General features: G+C 45.7%; 1 protein-coding gene across 2 annotated transcripts; it reads left to right on the top strand.

The window, feature by feature from the left end:
- Positions 1 to 10350: 10350 nt before the first annotated feature.
- AGMAT (agmatinase (putative)) lies at positions 10351 to 19274 on the top strand. 2 transcript variants are annotated; one of them, XM_019976408.2, is made up of 7 exons: positions 10400 to 10741; positions 12288 to 12490; positions 15229 to 15277; positions 16344 to 16539; positions 16980 to 17159; positions 18313 to 18397; positions 19070 to 19274. In XM_019976408.2, the coding sequence occupies exons 1-7, from the start codon at positions 10443 to 10445 to the stop codon at positions 19141 to 19143; spliced, it is 1086 nt and encodes a 361-aa protein (XP_019831967.1). In that variant the 5' UTR covers positions 10400 to 10442; the 3' UTR covers positions 19144 to 19274. The 2 variants fall into 2 exon arrangements, with proteins under 2 accessions (XP_070624555.1, XP_019831967.1); XM_070768454.1 differs by lacking the exons at positions 18313 to 18397; positions 19070 to 19274 and adding an exon at positions 17761 to 18207 and having other exon boundaries at positions 10351 to 10741.
- The last annotated feature ends 149 nt before the right edge of the window (positions 19275 to 19423 follow it).

Raw genomic sequence — 19423 nt, forward strand, 5'->3', positions numbered from 1 at the left:
GTATTCTTGCCTGGAGAATCCCATGAACAGGGGAGCCTGGCAGGCTACATACAGTCCATGGAGTCACAAAGAGGGACATGACTGAGCGACTTTCACTCACTTGCCATGAAGTGATGGGACTGGATGCCATGGTCTTTGTTTTTTGAATGTTGAGTTTTAAGCCAGCTTTTTCACTCTTGTCTTTCACCCTCATCAAGAGGCTCTTTAGTTCCTCTTTGCTTTCTGCCATAAGGGTGGTGTCATCTGCATATCTGAAGTTTTTGATGTTTCTCCAGACAATCTTGATTCCAGTTTGTGAGTCATCCAGCCAAGACATTTTGCATGATGTACTCTGCATGGAAGTTAAATAAGCAGGGTGACGATATACAGTCTTGTCCTACTCCTTTCCTAGTTTTGAACCACTCAGTTGTTCCATGACTGGTTCTAAAGTGTTGCTTCTTGACATGCATACAGGTTTCTCAGGAGGCAGGTTAAGTGGTCTGGTATTCCCATCTCTTTAAATATTTTCCACAGTTTGTTGTACTCCATACAGTCAAAGGCTTTAGAGTAGTCAATGAAGCAGAAGTAGATGTTTTTCTGGAATTCCCTTTAGCCGTCAATTATTGAGTGTTTAGCCTCACTAATAACTTGAGTCAGATCTATATACCCAGAGTATATAGTTTATAATTAATAATCAGCCCCCACATTTGTTTAGTGCCTTTCTCTCTAAGGACCAGGTTGATGATATACTTTTAGATCTACATCATCATGAGGAAGTCTGAAAATGTTAGTTAGCTTTTACAGTCCCCACCCTGCAGATGAAGAGGAGCTATTCAGAGTCAGCTGACTTCTTAGGCAAAGAAGAACGCCATCTAAAAATACACTGGAGACTGGCTGGGGCTTTGAAAAAATCTAAACATTTTCTTTAAGACAGAAATCAAATGGTGCATTGGGAGAGTAGCTTTGACATACATACACTACAGTGTGTAAAATAGCTAGCTAGCGAGAAGTGGCTGAATGAACTTCCCAAGTGGCTCAGTGGTAAAGAATACACCTGCCAATGCAGGAGACATGGTTCGATCCCTGGTCAGGAAGAACCCCTAGAGGAGGAAATGGCAACACACTCCAGTATTCTTGCCTGGAAAATCCCACAGACAGAGGAGCCTGGTGGGCTACAGTCCATGTGGATGCAAAGAGTCAGACATGACTGAACAGCTGAGCATGCAAGCACAGCAAGCTGACTCTACAGCACAGGGAGCTCAGCTCAGTGATCTCTGATGACCTAGAAGGGTGGGATGGGGGCTGGGGGTGGGAGGGAAGCTCAAGAGGGAGAGGGGCTATATATATATATAATCAGCCATATTATATGATTCATTTTGTTGTACAGCAGAAAGTAACAGAATATTGTAAAACAGTTATCCTCCAATAGTAAATCAAACGGTCTGAAGAGTATATTAAGATAGCCTGTTGTATTATCAAATTGTTGAGGTGTCCGGAGGAAACCTGCTTGACTAAATGACTCAAGCCATGTGTTACCTGATTGAGTGATTGAATGAGAGCTCTGTCCATTTCCTGAATTCTCCTGTTAAATGATTAAGCGGAAGTTTTCTGTGCCCTCTCCTGGCTTGACTTTGAAACTGCACAACAGATATATATTGCTTTGTTTCCCCTTCTCTTGCCTTAGGAGCCTCATTTTGGACTAGAAAGACAGAGAGGGGCCACTTTACTTGACATCTGGATAAAAGTGGTCAGATTAATCAAGCTTCCATTAAAGAAGCTGAATAGAGAGATAGAACAACCAATCTTGTGTTCAAATAGTAGATACTCTTTTCTGTATTCCAACAATGGAGGTAACTCCATTGTGAATTTGTAAAGTATTCCATGAAGCATTGTTGTGTGTAACAATGTAGGTAAAATAAAGGGAAGAGTGGAGATTTGGACAAATTTTATTAAAAGCATTCTGAACATTTTCAAAATTATCTGTGTTTTTCTTTGGAGGCAGAGGACAAGGATGGTCAAGATGAACGCTGATGACGTAACAAGGTGAGTGGCGTGTCCCAGAAAGCTCCAGCCAGGTGTCTCCGGGAAGCTGGAGTTGCTGCAGGGTCATTGCTGAGCCTCCACAAGCACAGACAAGTTCAGTGTGGACTTCTGTGTAACCCTTGCATTATCTGCTAGGCCAAAGGAAATCCACACAGGCAGCTCAAACGTACATGGTGTTTTTCTTACACGCTTTGGCTGCCGTGATTGTTTTTTGACTGAAATATTAATCACCCCAGAGCTGCTTTCTATGGCTTCCAGGAGATCTGTTCAGTCATTTAGTCAGTCACTCAGCAAACCAAACATACATTATATTACTGGGTTTTTACAAAGCACTGCCCTTGGAGGCCAGCCAAAAGGAAGAAGGAGACATCAGAACTTATAATTTACTAGAACAGTGCTTTGGAATCTTTTTCCTGTCATGGCATACATAGAAAATTATACAATTTTAACAACCAAAATGGGAAAAGCATTTGAAAAAGGATACATGTATATGTATAACTGTATCACTTTGCTGTACACTTGAAACTAATACAACATTGTTCATCAAATATACTCCAAAATAAAAATTAAAAAAAAAGAAAATTATACAATTTGTATGTTCCACTGAGGTAAAGGGGAGGTAAGTGGAGGAGGGATTCAGGGGTATCTATATGGGATTTGGTAAAAAAAAATTATATTTTTTGGAGATCAAACCAGTCATTCCTAGAAGAAAACAATTCTGAATATTCATTGGAAGGACTGAAGCTGAAGCTCCAATACTTTGGCCACCTGCTGTGAAGAGCCAACTCATTGGAAAAGACCCTGATGCTGGGAAGGATTGAGGGCAGGAGGAGAAGGGGGTGACAGAGGATGACATGGTTGGATGGCATCACCGATTCGATGGACATGAGTTTGAGCAAGCTCCAGGAGGCAGTGAAGGACAGGGAAGCCTGGTGTGGTGCAGTTCATGGGGTCGCAAAGAGCCAGACATCACTTACAGACTGAACAACAACAACAACACATACTGTATAATGATGATTTGAAAAATAAAATTATTAAGGACAGCATTAAACGTTGAGCTGATATAAAATTTCCAAATAAAATACATTCCAAATTTTCACTTTCTTCTGTGAATGTAACTATTTTTTCTCTTATTTTATTTAAAAATTTTCTTTTGGATGTAACTATTTTTATTATTTTTAAAATTTATTTTTAATTCGAAGATAACTGCTTTACAATATTGTGTTGGTTTCTGCTGTACAGCAATGTGAGTCAGCTATCAGTTCAGTTCAGTTCAGTTCAGTTCACTTGCTCAGTTGTGTCTGACTCTTTGAGACCCCATGAATCGCAGCACGCCAGGCCTCCCTGTCCATCATCAACTCCCGGAGTTCATTCAAACTCATGTCCATTGAGTCGGTGATGCCATCCAGCCATCTCATCTTCTGTTGTCCCCTTCTCCTCCTGCCCCCAATCCCTCCCAGCATCAGGGTCTTTTCCAATGAGTCAGCTCTTCGCATGAGGTGGCCGAAGTATTGGAGTTTCAGCTTTAGCATCAGTTCTTCCAATGAACACCCAGGACCGATCTCCTTTAGAATGGACTGGTTGGATCTCCTTGCAGTCCAAGGGACTCTCAAGAGTCTTCTCCAACACCACAGTTCAAAAGCATCAATTCTTTGGTGCTCAGCTTTTTTCACAGTCCAACTCTCACATCCATACCTGACTGGAAAAACCATAGCCTTGACTAGATGGACCTTTGTTGGCAAAGTAAAGTCTCTGCTTTTTAATATGCTATTTAGGTTGGTCATGACTTTCCTTCCAAGGAGTAAGCATCTTTTAATTTCATGGCTGCAATCACTATCTGCAGTGATTTCGGAGCCCCCAAAAAATAAAGTCTGACACTGTTTCCACTGTTTCCCCATCTATTTCCCATGAAGTGATGGGACCAGATGCCATGATCTTAGTTTTCTGAATGTTGAGCTTAAAGCCAACTTTTTCACTCTCCTCTTTCACTTTCATCAAGAGGCTTTTTATATGTATATATATATCCCCTCTCTCTTGAGCCTCCTTCCCACCCCCCACCCATGAATGTAACTTTTCAGTATCAGGTTTTAAGCTTAAAATAGCTACTTGCAATAATGACCAGAACTTTTCCAGAAGGATGTCTTTAAGTTCTTGATAGCCATGAATAATTACTCAAATAGATAATAAAATTTAAAATGAAATTTCAACATTAAAAAATGTATAAAAGTTAAAATAGTTAAAGAAATGTCTTATTTTCTTTCGTTAAAATTGTCAATTGAAATTTCTTGTGATTCCATTAAGTGTATCTTGAATCCAATCAAACTGTTTCATGTCAAACATTTATAAATAATGACACCTGGTATTTGCCTGGTGGTTCAGTGGGGGCTGGTTACAGGGGGCCTGGTTTGATCCTTGGTCAGAGAATTAGATCCCATGTACAGGAACTAAAGATCCAGCCTGCCGCATCTACAGCCTGGCTCAGCCAAATAAATAAATATTAAAAATAATGGCACAGCTCTGTTTTAAAGCACATTCCTTCAGGGTTGATACCCACCTAGTATGTACTAGTATTCACTGTTAATGGTTAGCTGGCATCTGTTCTGATTGGTAATGTCTGTGCCATCTCAGATGTTAAGTATTTTTCACATTAACCTTGCCTATGTGTGCTTAGTCACTCAGTTGTGTTCAACTCTTTCCGACCCCATGGACTGTAGCCCACCAGGCTCCTCTGTCCATGGGATTTTCCAGCCAAGAATACTGAAGTGGGTTGCCATTCCCTTCTCCAGGGGATCTTCCTAACCCATGGATCGAACTCAGGTCTCCTGCATTGCAGGCAGATTCTTTACTGTCTGAGCCACCAGCCTTTGCCTATAAGCATTGTTAAAGCAGCCATCCTGACGTTAGCTTGGACACTGCTTGGACACCAGCCCAAAATGGACAGAAATATCTGATACCATGTGAAGACAGATTTGGGTCAGCCCTCTCGAGCTGCTGTGGCTGGAGTCCTCCAAGTCTCCTTGCCCCTCCATCCCTGACCACCTTGGGTTGGAGCTCCTCCTACTTGGCCCCTGGAACTCACTTCCTCTAGCAGGGCCCTGGACCCTTTCTGTAATGTGCAGCAATGCACTATGCTGCTCTGGCCTCTGAAGTTGGTGTCCAAGTGGTAACACATGGCAAGCAGCAAATACTGCTGACCTTCTGCCTACTTGTGGTGATTGCTAGGCAGGATGTCACACTCTGCTTTGCTTGGATTATCCCAAGGGGAGTTCTCCCCATGGGTTGCGTGTACCAAGAGCCTATTCTAGCTGGCAGGCCCAAGAGCCATGGGATCTTTATGTTGTATTTCACCTGTAACCTAATTGCAGTACACCCGTGTGCGATGACCATGGTTGGGAAACTCTGCAGCAGAGGAAACAGAACAGACAATGATGACACTACCTGTTATTTATCAATGCATGGTTTACAGTGCTTTCACAGTGGACCTCATTTATCCCTCATAAGAACATCCACTAAAAATTATCTTCCCATTTTACAGAGTAGGAAATAGATTTAGAAGAGTAAGTTGCTCAGGTTGACTTATGTTAAGTCCACCCTTCCCTGACTGGGGTGCCTCAAGGATGTACACATTGGTGGGCTGGGTTAAGTGATGAATTACTGGAGTGACAGCTTTACTTGAAAGTTTTGGGGGAAATTTTTTTGTTTTCTTGTTTTTTGGCTGCCCCTCAAGACTTGCAGGATCTCAATTCCTGAATCAGGGATTGAACCCAAGCCCTGGGGTGAAAGCCCAGAATCCTAACCATGAGGCCACCAGAGAACTCCCTGGGGAAAATTTAACTGGTAAATAATATAAAGTATTTGGGAATTCCCTGGTGGTCCAGTGTTTAGGACTCCGTGCTTTCACTGCTGAGGGTGTGAGTTCAATCCCTGGCTGGGGAACTGAGATCCTACAAGCTTTGTGGCCAAGAAAAATAAATAAAATATTTTTATGTTAAAATAAAGATGCATTATCAAACGGAATGAAAACCTTGCACAAATCTGCACGATCAAACATGAAACACCAAAGAAATATTGTGCTTCACGGAAGGCTACTTTGAGGAAGGCCCCCAGACCTACAGGGGATGGGGATGAGTTTTGTCTTCTGCCAATGTTGGTAAAGAATCTACCTGCAATGTAGGAGGCCCTGGTTTGATTCCTGGGTTGGGAAGATCCTCTGCAGAAGAGATAGGCTACCCACTTCAGTATTGTTGGGCTTCCCTTGTGGCTCAACTGGTAAAGAATCTGCCTGCAATGGGGGAGACCTGGGTTCAATCCCTGGTTTGGGAAGATCCCCTGCAGAAGGGAAAGGCTACCTACTCCAGTACTCCAGTATTCTGGCCTAGAGAATTCCATGGACTGTATAGTCACATAGAGTCAGAGACTACTGAGAGACTTTCACCTTCAACGATGATTGAGGATACACTACTACTGGACCCAAGATTTTTTTTAACCAGGAGTTCGAATGCTGCAACTAAAGTTCCTGCATGCAACCACTAAGACCAGGTACAGCCAAATAAAACAAACAACAAAAAATCCATCCCCAAAGGGAGTTAGCAAATGGGTGCCTGGAGCCCAGGGCTAGGATCTGGGTTGTGAATTATCTGCCCCTAGGTTCTGACTCTTTGTAACCCCAAGGACTGTAGCCCTCCAGGCCTCTGTCCATGGAATTTTCCAGGCAACAATATTGGAGTGGGTTGCTATTTCTTCCTCCAGGGGATCTTCCCCACCCAGGGATCAAACCTACGTCTCTTGCCTCTTCTGAAATGGCAGGCAGATTCTTTACCATTGCACCACGTGGGAAGCCTTAGGTGAAAGTGAAAAAAAAGTAAAAGTGAAGTCACTTAGTCCAACTCTGTGCAACCCCATGGACTGTAGCCCACCAGGCTCCTCCATCCATGAGATTCTTCAGGCAAGGGTACTGGAGTGGGTTGCCATTTCCTTCTCCGGGGGATCTTCCCGACCCAGGGATCAAACCCAGGACTGCCGCATTGTAGGCAGATGCTTTACCGTCTGAGCCGCCAGGGAAATCCAGGTGAAAGTGGTTATCTTAATATTGGAAGAGATTGCCATCAGAGAAGGAGCTATCAGAGAGCAGGTGAGCGAGCAGGGGCACACCTATCAGAGAGACCCCTGCAGAAAGTTTAAAGGACAGGCGTGTTCAGCAGTAGCGAATGATGGAGAGGTTGGAGTTGTTGTCGCATCAGATTAGATCAGATCAGATCAGTCGCTCAGTCATGTCCCACTCTTTGCGACCCCATGAATCGCAGCACGCCAGGCCTCCCTATCCATCACCAACTCCCAGAGTTCACTCAGACTCACGTCCATCGAGTCAGTGATGCCATCTAGCCATCTCATCCTCTGTTGTCCCCTTCTCCTCCTGCCCCCAATCCCTCCCAGCGTCAGAGTCTTTTCCAATAAGTCAGCTCTTCGCATCAGGTGGCCAAAGTACTGGAGTTTCAGCTTTAGCATCATTCCTTCCAAAGAAATCCCAGGGCTGATCTCCTTCAGAATGGACTGGTTAGATCTCCTTGCAGTCCAAGGGACTCTCAAGAGTCTTTTCCAACACCACAGTTCAAAAGCATCAATTCTTCAGAGCTCAGCCTTCTTCACAGTCTAACTCTCACAACCATACACGACCACAGGAAAAACCATAGCCTTGACTAGCCGGACCTTTGTTGGCAAAGTAATGTCTCTGCTTTTGAATATGCTATCTAGGTTGGTCATACTTTCCTTCTAAGGAGTAAGCGTCTTTTAATTTCATGGCTGCAGTCACCATCTGTAGTGATTTTGGAGCCCAGAAAAATAAAGTCTGACACTGTTTCCACTGTTTCCCCATCTATTTCCCATGAAGTGGTGGGACCGGATGCCATGATCTTCGTTTTCTGAATGTTGAGCTTAAAGCCAACTTTTTCACTCTCCACTTTCACTTTCATCAAGAGGCTTTTGAGTTCCTCTTCACTTTCTGCCATAAGGGTGGTGTCATCTGCATATCTGAGGTTATTGATATTTCTCCTGGCAATCTTGATTCCAGCTTGTGGTTCTTCCAGTCCAGCGTTTCTCATGATGTACTCCGCATATAAGTTAAATAAACAGGGTGACAAAATACAGCCTTGACGTACTCCTTTTCCTATTTGGAACCAGTCTGTTGTTCCATGTCCAGTTCTACCTGTTGCTTCCTGACCTGCATACAGATTTCTCAAGAGGCAGATCAGGTGGTCTGGTATTCCCATCCCTTTCAGAATTTTCCACAGTTTATTGTGATCCACACAGTCAAAGGCTTTGGCATAGTCAATAAAGCAGAAATAGATGTTTTTCTGGAACTCTCTTGCTTTTTCCATGATCCAGAGGATGTTGGCAATTTGATCTCTGGTTACTCTGCCTTTTCTAAAACCAGCTTGAACATCAGGAAGTTCACCGTTTACATATCGCTGAAGCCTGGCTTGGAGAATTTTGAGCATTACTTTACTAGCGTGTGAGATGAGTGCAATTGTGTGGTAGTTTGAGCATTCTTTGGCATTGCCTTTCTTTGGGATTGGAATGAAAACTGACCTTTTCCAGTCCTGTGGCCACTGCTGAGTTTTCCAAATTTGCTGGCATATTGAGTGCAGCACTTTCACAGCATCCAGCACATAATAGGCACGCAAATATTTGTGAGGAGAATGAAAGAAAAAAAAAAGGTAAAATGATATGTTCAGGACAAGCCATGTGAAAGAAATAGTGGTAGAATCTGGGCAAAAATGTGTTAAACTAAGAAGAACCTATACTGTGTAGCACAGGCTACCCCAGTGGCTTAGTGGTAAAGACTCTGCCTGCGGTGCAGGTTCGCAGGAGATATGAATTTGATCCCTAGGTTGGGAATATCCCCTGGAGGAAATGGCAACCCATTCTAGTATTCTTGCCTGGAGAATCCCATGAGGTCGAAAAGAGTTAGACACGACTAAAGCAACTGAGCACACACACACTATATAGCACAGGGAACTCTATTTAATACTCTGAGTGCCGAAGAATTGATGCTTTTGAACTGTGGTGTTGGAGAAGACTCTTGAGAGACCCTTGGACTGCAAGGAGATCCAACCAGTCCATTCTAAAGGAGATCGGTCCTGGGTGTTCTTTAGAAGGACTGATGCTAAACCTGAAACTCCAGTACTTTGGCCACCTCATGCAAAGAGTTGACTCATTGGAAAAGACTCTGATGCTGGGAGGGATTGGGGGCAGGAGGAAAAGGGGATAACAGAGGATGAGATGGCTGGATGGCATCACCGACTTGATGGACATGAGTTTGAGTGAACTCCGGGAGTTGGTGTTGGACAGGGAAGCCTAGCGTGCTGCGATTCATGGGGTCACAGAGTTGGACACGACTGAGCGACTGAACTGAACTGAACTGAACTGAATGACCTATATGCGAAAAGAATCTAAAAGAGTATATGTATATGTATATGTATATGTATATGTATATGTAGGGGCTTCCCTTAGGGCACCGTGGTAAAGAACCCACCTGCCAATGCAGGAGACATAGGTTCGATCCCTGGATCAGGAAGATCCCCTGGAAAAGGAAATGGCTGGGTCCTCAGTATGGATTTTGCAGAGTCTTAACCACTGGACTGCCAGGGAATTCCCTAATATGTGATTTTATTTAAAGGGGCCAATTTAATGCAAATTCCAGTCTTTCCCATTCAATCTCAACTTCTAGAGATTAAAAATATATAATACCATCCAATGGCTCCATAACTTCATTACAAATCTAACTCTTTTTTTAACCAGTGGGCTCACCTCTCAGGGGCTTCCCAAGTGGTGCAATGGTAAAGAATCTGCTTGGTAATGCAGAAAATACAGAGACTCAAGTTCAATCCCTGTGTGGGGAAGATCCCCTGGAGTAAGAAATGGCAACCCACTCCAGTATTCTCGCCTGGAAAATTCCATGGACAGAGGAGCCTGGCTGACACGACTGGGCACGCACTGGCCTCTAAGTCCTTTTTAGAAAAGGTTATTTAAGAAAGACTTTCTGCTTCCTGAGACTCCCATCCAGACATTTCTTGGTACTTAAAAAAGCTCCAATTTCTCTCGTTTAGAGAAAGGTCTTTCCCCTTCATGTCTTTCAGGTTTTAAAAGTATTACCCTAGGATAGGAAACTGCCAAGGGCCGGATTCTGGGGGGCGCATACCCACTAGGGGCAATGCACTGGACGTCAGCGGGGAACCGCGGGACTAGTTCTATTTACTGAAAGAGCTAGAGGCCAAAGTTCAGAAAAGGGTGAAGGGAAGCCAGCGGCCGGTCCCTGGAGCCCCTCCCCTGCCTGTGATCCCCCGGGCGCCCCTGCACTTTGAGCCCAAGGCGGCTGGGGCTCTGGCTGCTGCGGGGACCAGCGGGGCGGGCAGGCAGGCGAGATGCTGCGGCTGCTGGCGTCCACCTGCGCCAGGGGCCTGGGGGGTCGCGGGGGCTCGCGGAGGCTGGTTTCCCGGGGCCGAGCGCGTCCAGTCGCGGGACTCTGCGACCCCAGCCGCCGCTTGAGCCGCCAGGCTTCCGACGCCCCCCGGAACCAACCCCCTAGTCCCGAGTTCGTGGCCCGGTCGGTGGGCATCTGCTCCATGATGCGGCTGCCGGTGCAGGCCACTCCAGAGGGGCTGGACGCCGCCTTCGTCGGGGTACCGCTGGACATTGGGACCTCCAACCGGCCTGGGGCGAGGTAAGGCCAGCAGGATTCGGGGACACGTGTCGGGCAGCCTGGCGGCCACCGTGCATACAAAACTCATGGAGAGGCGCTTTCGCTCACCCAGAGTGGAGTTGGAAGTCAGAGTCTGGCCCCAAAGTATCCTCTGGGAGCAGGGAAGCATGTCGGGTTGCCTCAAGTAATCCCAAGGGCTCAGCACGTGTGTCCCCCATTTAAAGAAGAGGGAGTTTAGGGACCGAGCCTTCTCCATTCCCTGGCCTAGCTGGGATGGTGGCAGGGGTACTTCCGGTTTACAAAAGCAGGGGACATTAAATTGAGAACAGAAGCTGGCTGCCCTTTCCCAAAACCTCTAGATATCACCTGACTCCAAAATTTGCTCAAAATAAGGCAGGTTTTTTTGGCCGCGCCAAGGTGGCATGCCGGATCTTATTTCCCTGCCCAGGGATTGAACGGGCGCCCCCTGCAGTGAAAGCACAGAGTCTTAACCACTGGCCCGCCAGTGAAGCCCGCCTAATAAGGCAGTTTTTTAAAGATCAAGTTCTGAAGTCCTGTCAGACTCTTTTGCTACCCCATGGACTGTAGCCCGTCAGGCTCCGCTGTCCGTGGGATTCTCCAGGCAAGAATACTGGCGTGGATTGCCATTCCCTTCTCAAGGGGATCTTCCCAATCCAGCGATCCAACCCGAGTCTCCTGCTTTGGCAGGTGGATTCTTTACCATCTGAAGCCAATCTTACCGAAAGCCCTAAGATTAAGTTAGAGGCAGTAAAACCGATTTTCCCAATTGTTGAACACGAGCCATTTCTGACTCAGCTCAGCAATATTCCAGCTGACTACTGATCTATTAGTGCCACCTTTTATTAAATACCTACTGAGTGCAATTTACTTATACCAGCAGAGTAAGGTAAATGTCATTATTACTTTACAGATTAGGAAACTGAAGCTCAGAGAGATTAAGAAATTTAATGCCATTAAAGTAAATTAGTGGCTTTATTCTAATGCCATTTAATAAATTGGTGATTCGTGGGCTTCTAAGTCTGTGCCTTTAATCTCTTCATTATATAGGTCAGATCAGTGGTTCCCAGGGACTTCCCTGGTGGCTCAGATGGTAAAGAGTCTTCCTGCAGTGCAGGAGACCCTGGTTCGATCCCTGGGTCAGGAAGATGCCCTGGAGAAGGAAATGGCAACCCACTCCAGTATTCTTGCCTGGAAAATCCCATGGACAGAGGAGCCTGATGAGCTACGGTCCATGGGGTCACAAAGAGTCAGACATGACTGAGCTTTGAACTTTTGAGTGGTTCTCTGCGGGAGGATAGGGGTGTGTCTCTCCGCACAACGGCCACATTTGGCAGAGTCTGTAGGCATTTATGGTTATGGCAACATGTGGGAAGAGGTGCTACTGGTATCTAGCGGGCAAGGACCAGGGTTGCTGCAATGTATAGGATGAACCCCAACCCTGCAACAAAGATTCATTCAGCCCCAGCACAGAGCCTGGGAAGCTCTGGCCCAGGGAGAGCCTCTAAACCTTTAGGGATGGCTCATAGAGTGATTCTTCCTCTTCCAGATTTGGACCCCGACGGATCCGAGAAGAATCGGTGCTGCTTAGGACCACCAATCCTAGCACAGGAGCTGTTCCCTTCCAGTTCCTTAGGGTTGCAGACCTAGGCGACGTGAATGTCAATCTTTACAACCTTCAGGACAGCTGCCGCCTGATTCGAGCGGACTATCAGAAAATCGTAGCAGCCGGCTGTGTTCCTCTGACCTTGGGTAATGGCAGCTGCAAGGCCAGTGTAGTTCTCTGAGCTTAGGGTTTATTTATCGTGAGCTGGAGTACAGTTACTTCTCCAGGGCAAACCACTGTGAATATGGGGACAGAAGGAAAGGGAACATTTTTAGTTCATTTATTTTAGCCCCTGGGGAGACGATATTTACATTTTTTTGGACTAGTATGATGACAGAGATAGGCCGGGGGAAGCAAGTGAGGCATTTACCTTAAATTTAAGGGGTTCCTAAAAAGCCAACAATAAGCACAACTGATTTTTCCTTTTTGCCCCATGCTCCAGTATGGCTCAGAATAACAAAATTACTGATCCTCTCTTTTTAAAAATTTTATCATGGATTCTTTTTCTTGCACTGATTTTGATTTTTAAAAATATTACATTAAAATAGTATTTATCTTGATGACTGAGTAGTTCTCTCTCTCTCTCTCTTTTTATGGCCTTGCAGCTTGCAGGATCTTAGTTCCTCAACCTGGGATTGAATCTGGTCCCCTGCAAGTGTGGAGTCCTAACCACTGGACCACCAGGGAATTCCCCAATTACTGTTTCTTGGGGTTTTTTTTTTCAGTGTTCCTTCAATTTTGCATCCTTCAATTTATTCCTTCAATTTTGGCAAGTGCCTCTACCCACCTCATCTTGTCCCAACACTTGATCTTATGCCTGAGAAAAGCTGTTAGCAGGGGCTTAGTTGTGACTTTTTAACTATTTCAAGGATGTTGTTTAATGACTTAATTTGCGAGAACTGCAAGGGGGCCTTTTTTTCTCTCATCAGCGTCTCTGTTAATCTATAGGGCAACTTTCCTCTGATCCTCCCCCTCCATCCTGCCCCACTGTAACTGCAGAGTTTCTCCTTCGGTTCACAAATAGTCAAAATTGTACCTTTTTCTAAACATCCAGTTGGAATTAAAAAATAATTTTATTTCTTTATTGGCTGTGCTGAGTCTTCGTTGCTGTATGGGCTTTTCTGTAACAGCAGCGAGCAGGGGCTACTCTTAGTTGCGGTACACAGGCTTCTCACTGCGGTGGCTTCTCTTGTCGCTTCTCTCGTTTCGGAGCACGAGCTCTAGGGAGCATGGGCTTCAGTAGGTGCAGCACGTGGGCTCAGTAGTTGTGAGTCCTGGGCTCTGGAGCATAGACTCAATAGTTGTGGCACAAGGGCTTAGTTGCTCCGTGGCATATGGGATCTTCCCAGACTAAGGATTGAACCCGTGTCTCCTGCGTCGGCAGGCAGATTCTTTACTACTGAGCCAACAGGGAAGCCCTGTTCATTTTACTGGGTGCACCATTTGGCATGTGGATCTTAGTTCCCCAACCAGTGTCCTGTGGTTCCCCTTAGTTCCCCCACCTGTGTCCCCTGCAGTAGAAGCTTGGAGTTTTAACCACTGGACCACCAGGGAAGTCCCTCCAAATTTATTTTTGTCAAATAAGAGGGCCTAGCCTGCAAAGCACAGTGCTAAGGAGTGGAGTTTCTGGCTGTCATGGTTTGAAGTCTCAGCTCTACCTTTCACTAATTATTCATGCTTCATTCTCTTATCTGTAAAATGGGAATAGTACCACCACCACCTACCTTCTTATATTGTGTCAGAGGCATATAACTAAGGTGCATATAAAGTGCCCAGGTTTGTGACTGGCATGTTTTAAGCTTCAATTATAAGCTTTTGTTGTTATTAATAATTATCAATGGTAATACTTTTCTAGGCCTGTGCTGTCTAGTGTGGTAGCCCCTAGCCATAGGTGGCTGTTTGAATTGCAATAAAATAATCATTCAGTTCCTCAGTTGCATGAGCCACATTTCCATAGCCAATGGCTAGGGCCCACCATGTTGGTCAATGCAGATACAGAGCATGTATGTCACTGATGAAAGTTTACCTGGGCAGAGCTGGTTCTGACCATTTTCCCCATAAGCCTTAATTTTGTTGTTGTTCAGTCGCTCAGTTGTGTCCAAATCTTGCAACCCCATGGACTGCTGCTTGCTCAAATTCACTCCATTGAGTCAGCGATGCCATCCAACCATCTCATCCTCTGTCATCCCCTTCTCCTGCCTTCTATCTTCCCAGCATCAAGGTCTTTTCCAATGAGTTGGCTCTTTGCATCAGGTGGCCAAAGGATTGGAGGTTCAGCGTCAGCATCAGTCCTTCCAACGAATATTCAGGGTTGATTTCCTTTAGGATTGACTGGTTTGATCTCCTTGGTGTCCAAGGGACTTTCAAGAGTCTTCTCCAGCACCATAGTTTTAAAGCATATATTCTTTGGCACTCAGGCTTCTTTATGGTCCAACTCTCATATCCACACATGACTACTGGAAAAACCATAGCTTTGACTATATTAAGGCTTAATTTATAAGCCTTAATTTTCTCTTATTTTTTAAATTTTATTTTTTTTACTGTTTGTCCACACCATGTAGTATGTGGGATCTTAGTTACCCAACCAGGGATTGAACCCAAGACCCCTGGCATTGGAAGCACGGAGTCTTAACCACTGGACCCCAGGGAAGTCCCTTAATTTTCTCTTTTAAATGACAATGTAATGTCAGACATTTAGTGGCCATTTTTTAATCACTGAATAGCACCAAGATCTTATTTTAGCTATGGTTATAGTTCTTCCAGTCTAATCGAACAGGTGGCAGAATTGGACAAACTGAAGATGGTTCTAGGTGATACATGGTCCTCAAATCTTATTCCAAATCCATATTACAAGTTTTCTTCTTTTTTTTTTTTCTCTTTGAAGGTGGAGATCATACAATCACCTATCCTATATTGCAAGCGATAGCAGAAAAGTAAGTCCAAAAGGCGGAGCCCAAGCGAGGTTTCAAAATTCAGGAGCTGGAGAATGAGTTGTTTGCTGCTAGAGGGCGTCAGGTGACTTCTGCTGGCTCAGGTTACTGGGAGTGATAGGAAATTCCCCACTGAGTTGCTTCTATGGATCAAAATTAATGTCGAGCTCCAGGTGTGTCTGTCAGTCACCAGCTGGGAGCCAAGACAATTTATTATTAACGCCTTGGCCACCCTCGCTTGCCCTAGATCTGCTCTGTTATGCAGGCTCAGCATTTGCCTCTGTTTTTGGAAGATGAGCCTTTACTGAAATACACAACCCCAGTTAACTTTAGTTTCTGTTTTGCTTCAAAGGCCAAATACAAATACTGACAAGCACTGTGGTGTTTCTTGCTGAGGGGAGGCCCTGTTTTTTCCTGAAAGGCCCCCTTTCCCAGAAGTTGAGGAGATGGATTTTTCCAGTAGTGAAAGTCTACCAGGCGTTGACTAATTTTGGTTACTTTGAGAAAGAGACAGATGGGCGGAGGTGATGCTGCTCCAGAATTGAGGAGAGATGTGTGGGTAGCCTTCTGGCCGGGGGTGGGTAGGCCCAAGTCTTTTCTTGAAGATATGTTAGCCTGGCATGGATTTGGATTGTCTGTTTATTTTGGGTGCCTGGAAGGGTTGATGGAAATTATAGAGAGCTGGGAGTGGGAGAGCTGCTTCTTGGTACTGTGGTTGAAGAAAGGGTGGCGTTGATTTGCTGAGCCTTCACACAAGCTCACCTGAACCACCACCCTATCTTCTCATCCTACCAGCACTCTCTGTCTTTAAATAAAGAAAATTCTGGGTGAGAGGTAGAGAGGGTCAGCTAAAGCACATGACTATTTCCTGCCTGATTCCGCTGAGCTTATTTTTCTTCTGAGATGCTCAGGGATTTGAAGCCAGAAGCCAGTTGCAAGGCTGGTAATTGATGCCAGGCTGCCCTCCCTCTATGGCTCTGAGTTGTCACTAGGTTTTGCTAGCCTGGAGGCTTGCTGTGTTCAGGCCCCACTGGAGGCCTGGCCTCTGAGCTGCCCTGTTTTTCAACAGGCATGGTCCTGTGGGGCTGGTGCACGTGGACGCTCACATGGACACGGCTGACAAGGCCCTCGGGGAGAAGCTCTATCACGGGACCCCCTTCCGCCGGTGCGTGGATGAGGGACTCCTGGACTGCAAGCGTGTGGTGCAGATCGGCATCCGGGGTTCTTCCACGACCTTGGATACCTACAGATACAGCCGGAGCCAGGTGACAGACCGAAAGCCCCCACTGCTGTCCCCAGCCCCTCACACTGCCTTCCTCTTCATCAGCTAATCGATGGCAGCTATGGATTCAATGGGGTTTTGCTGATCAAGTTCACAAAGTGGGGATGGAAGCTGAGTTTGCATCATATGGAGCAGAGAGGAGCAAGGGTGCTAGTTGACGAGGCAGATGAAGCTTTATCGCTGGGGAAGGGAGACAAGCAGGAACAAACCAAGCCCTTAGATGTTGCTGGCTTGGAAAAGAGCCAAGGAGGTCCGGACACAAGTCAATGGGTCTGATCTTGGGATGACAGTTCCCTCCTCATGGAGACTGAGGATCAAATGTGAGGTGCACGTAAGCTGAGAATACAGTGGGCCCACAGACAATGCCTTGTAGATACTCCAGGTCCAAGTGTCAACCTTCTGCTCCAATTTCTACCTTTCCAGGGCTTCCGGGTGGTCCTGGCTGAAGACTGCTGGCTGAAGTCACTGGTTCCTTTGATGGGGGAAGTGAGGCAGCAGATGGGAGGCAGACCCATTTATATCAGCTTTGATATTGATGGCTTGGACCCTGCTTACGCCCCAGGCACAGGGACACCTGAAATTGCTGGTCTTACTCCTAGTCAGGTAAGGAACTCCACCAGCGACACATCTTTGGGGTGAGGACACTGAGTCTCCCACTTTCCTGGGACTTGAATTGAGTCTTCAGGAATCAGATGGGATTTTAAAATCAGAGCACTTGGGCCTTTATTGTTCGCAGGGCTGATCACAGGTTTGGATTTTCCCTTACTGATGAGCAACTGATCTTGGCAAGGGCCCTCCTTTCTTTTCTGGGATATAACAACAATCTGTTATTTGGTCTTTCTGCCTCTGGTCCACCTGTCCATGGGGACAGTATTGTAGTACCCCGTTAAGACTCCAAACTTTATTTTTTGGGGGGGTTCAATTTAAAAAATATGCAGTGGGATGAACCACCTCCCAAGGTAGTTCAAGAATTTTGGAAATCCTCAAATAAAGCTCTCATAGGTGTGCTCAGCATACACACAGGGAGGCAGAATTGGGGTGTGGTTATAACCGGAAGGAAAGCTCCAGGGGGTGGACCTTTGTTCTGTTCACTCTTCTTGGAACTGAGGATCGTGTCTGACATATAAGTAGGAGGTACTCACAGATATTGGAGTAAATGAATGAAGACTGCTTGAACTGAACTGATTATCTTCTATCCTCTCAGAAAGGAGGATGGTCATACCTGCCTCTCTCAAAGCCTTTCCTGGTTCCCGCCAGTTTTCTAGAACACACTCCATTCCTCTGCTTTGCATGCTTTCAGCTTTTCACCTGCAAAATGGAGGTAAAGTGATGCTCTTCCAACCACCCCCTCACTTATCCTGTCTTCTGACTACAGTACTTCTTCCATCATGGCGCCTCTGCACGCATCTTTCCCTCTGCCTGGGCTGCCCTCCCCCTGCTCCTCTGCTCAGTCAGGTCTTTGAGCTGTGTCCACCTTAGAGGGGCCTTTCCCCACCTCTGAGGTTGTCTTCCATGAAACTGTCCCTGGTGCCAAAAATGAGGACTGCTGCCTGGATGCATGGAACTGAAGCGATTGGTTAGCTGTTTTCTATCATCCCTCGGGGTGCCTGGTGGTGAGTGAATGTTTATTGAGGGAGAGCGACAGTTTCAAGTCGAAGGGGGGGTCTGGGTTGGGAGAAATCCACGGAGGCCTCTACGGGTGGCTTTCTGTTGTCAGTGGTTACCATTGTGGACAACTCAAACTTATCTTGGACAGGCTCTGGAGATCATCCGGGGTTGTCAAGGCCTGAATGTGGTGGGTTGTGACCTCGTGGAAGTTTCACCACCCTACGATCCTTCTGGTAAGTAAGGGAGATAAGTGTGATCTGTAGGCAGCTGCTAGTTCAAACTGTCTTCCTCTAATTAGTAAGTAGATGGATGGGTCCTTTTAGACAACTTGGGAACCTGCTGAGTACATCCTACAGTGAAGAAAATAAACTATTAACACACACTGTACAGATGTGAGCTAATGAACCCTAACAGAACCCCTGGGAGGCGGCTAAGGATTACTAGCTGGCCCCACCCATCAGCAGAAGAGAAACCAGCCTGCAGTTCAGTGATGGGGTGGCACAGTGCCATTCACCTTTGATATTTCATTGAAAAGTGAATTCTCAAGGCACAAATGATATTTATAAATATTAATAAACTGGGAGGGTCAGCTGGTTTAGGAGAGAAATTCAAAGCAGATGCCATCCCAATAATTTTAATGTAGCAGTTTACAGACTTGGACCTATTAGATTCAGAGGATAGATAATAAATACAATACACACCATAATGATAGGTTTTCCTTTGGGGAAATCTGTTCTCAGAGTAAACAGAGCCTTCTGAATTTTAAAATACTATTTCTGAATGGTGCTGGATGGAGAGAATGCTGGGCAAAGCATGTCGGGGGGGGGGTCAGGTAGCACAGGCAAGACGCTGACCTAAGGCAGTGGTCTGCGCGCTGCTCATGCATGGCTTTCACCTCTTTGCAGGAAACACAGCTCTGGTGGCGGCTAACCTGCTGTTTGAGATGCTGTGTGTTCTCCCCAAAGTGACAGTCGCCTGAACCTTGTCCTGTGATTCTTCAAGATGAAACAACAGATTGCACAGATGATAACTCTTCAGAAGCACTTGTGTGCAAGCAAAATCTGAGAACTGAAGAGCTGATGCCAATAAAACATTCTGCTAAAAACGTCATTGGTGGCTATACCATCAGGGCATTCAGTGAAACTCGAATCCAAACAGCCAATATTCCTCAGGAGTTTGAATTAACTTAAAAAAAAAAGATGCACTTGTGCTGTTTTTTCCTTTGAAGAATGGTGATGGAGGATAAAGGGGAAAGGGAT

This window comes from Bos indicus, chromosome 16 (genome assembly GCF_029378745.1).
Source record: "Bos indicus isolate NIAB-ARS_2022 breed Sahiwal x Tharparkar chromosome 16, NIAB-ARS_B.indTharparkar_mat_pri_1.0, whole genome shotgun sequence".
Taxonomy (NCBI): domain Eukaryota; kingdom Metazoa; phylum Chordata; class Mammalia; order Artiodactyla; family Bovidae; genus Bos; species Bos indicus.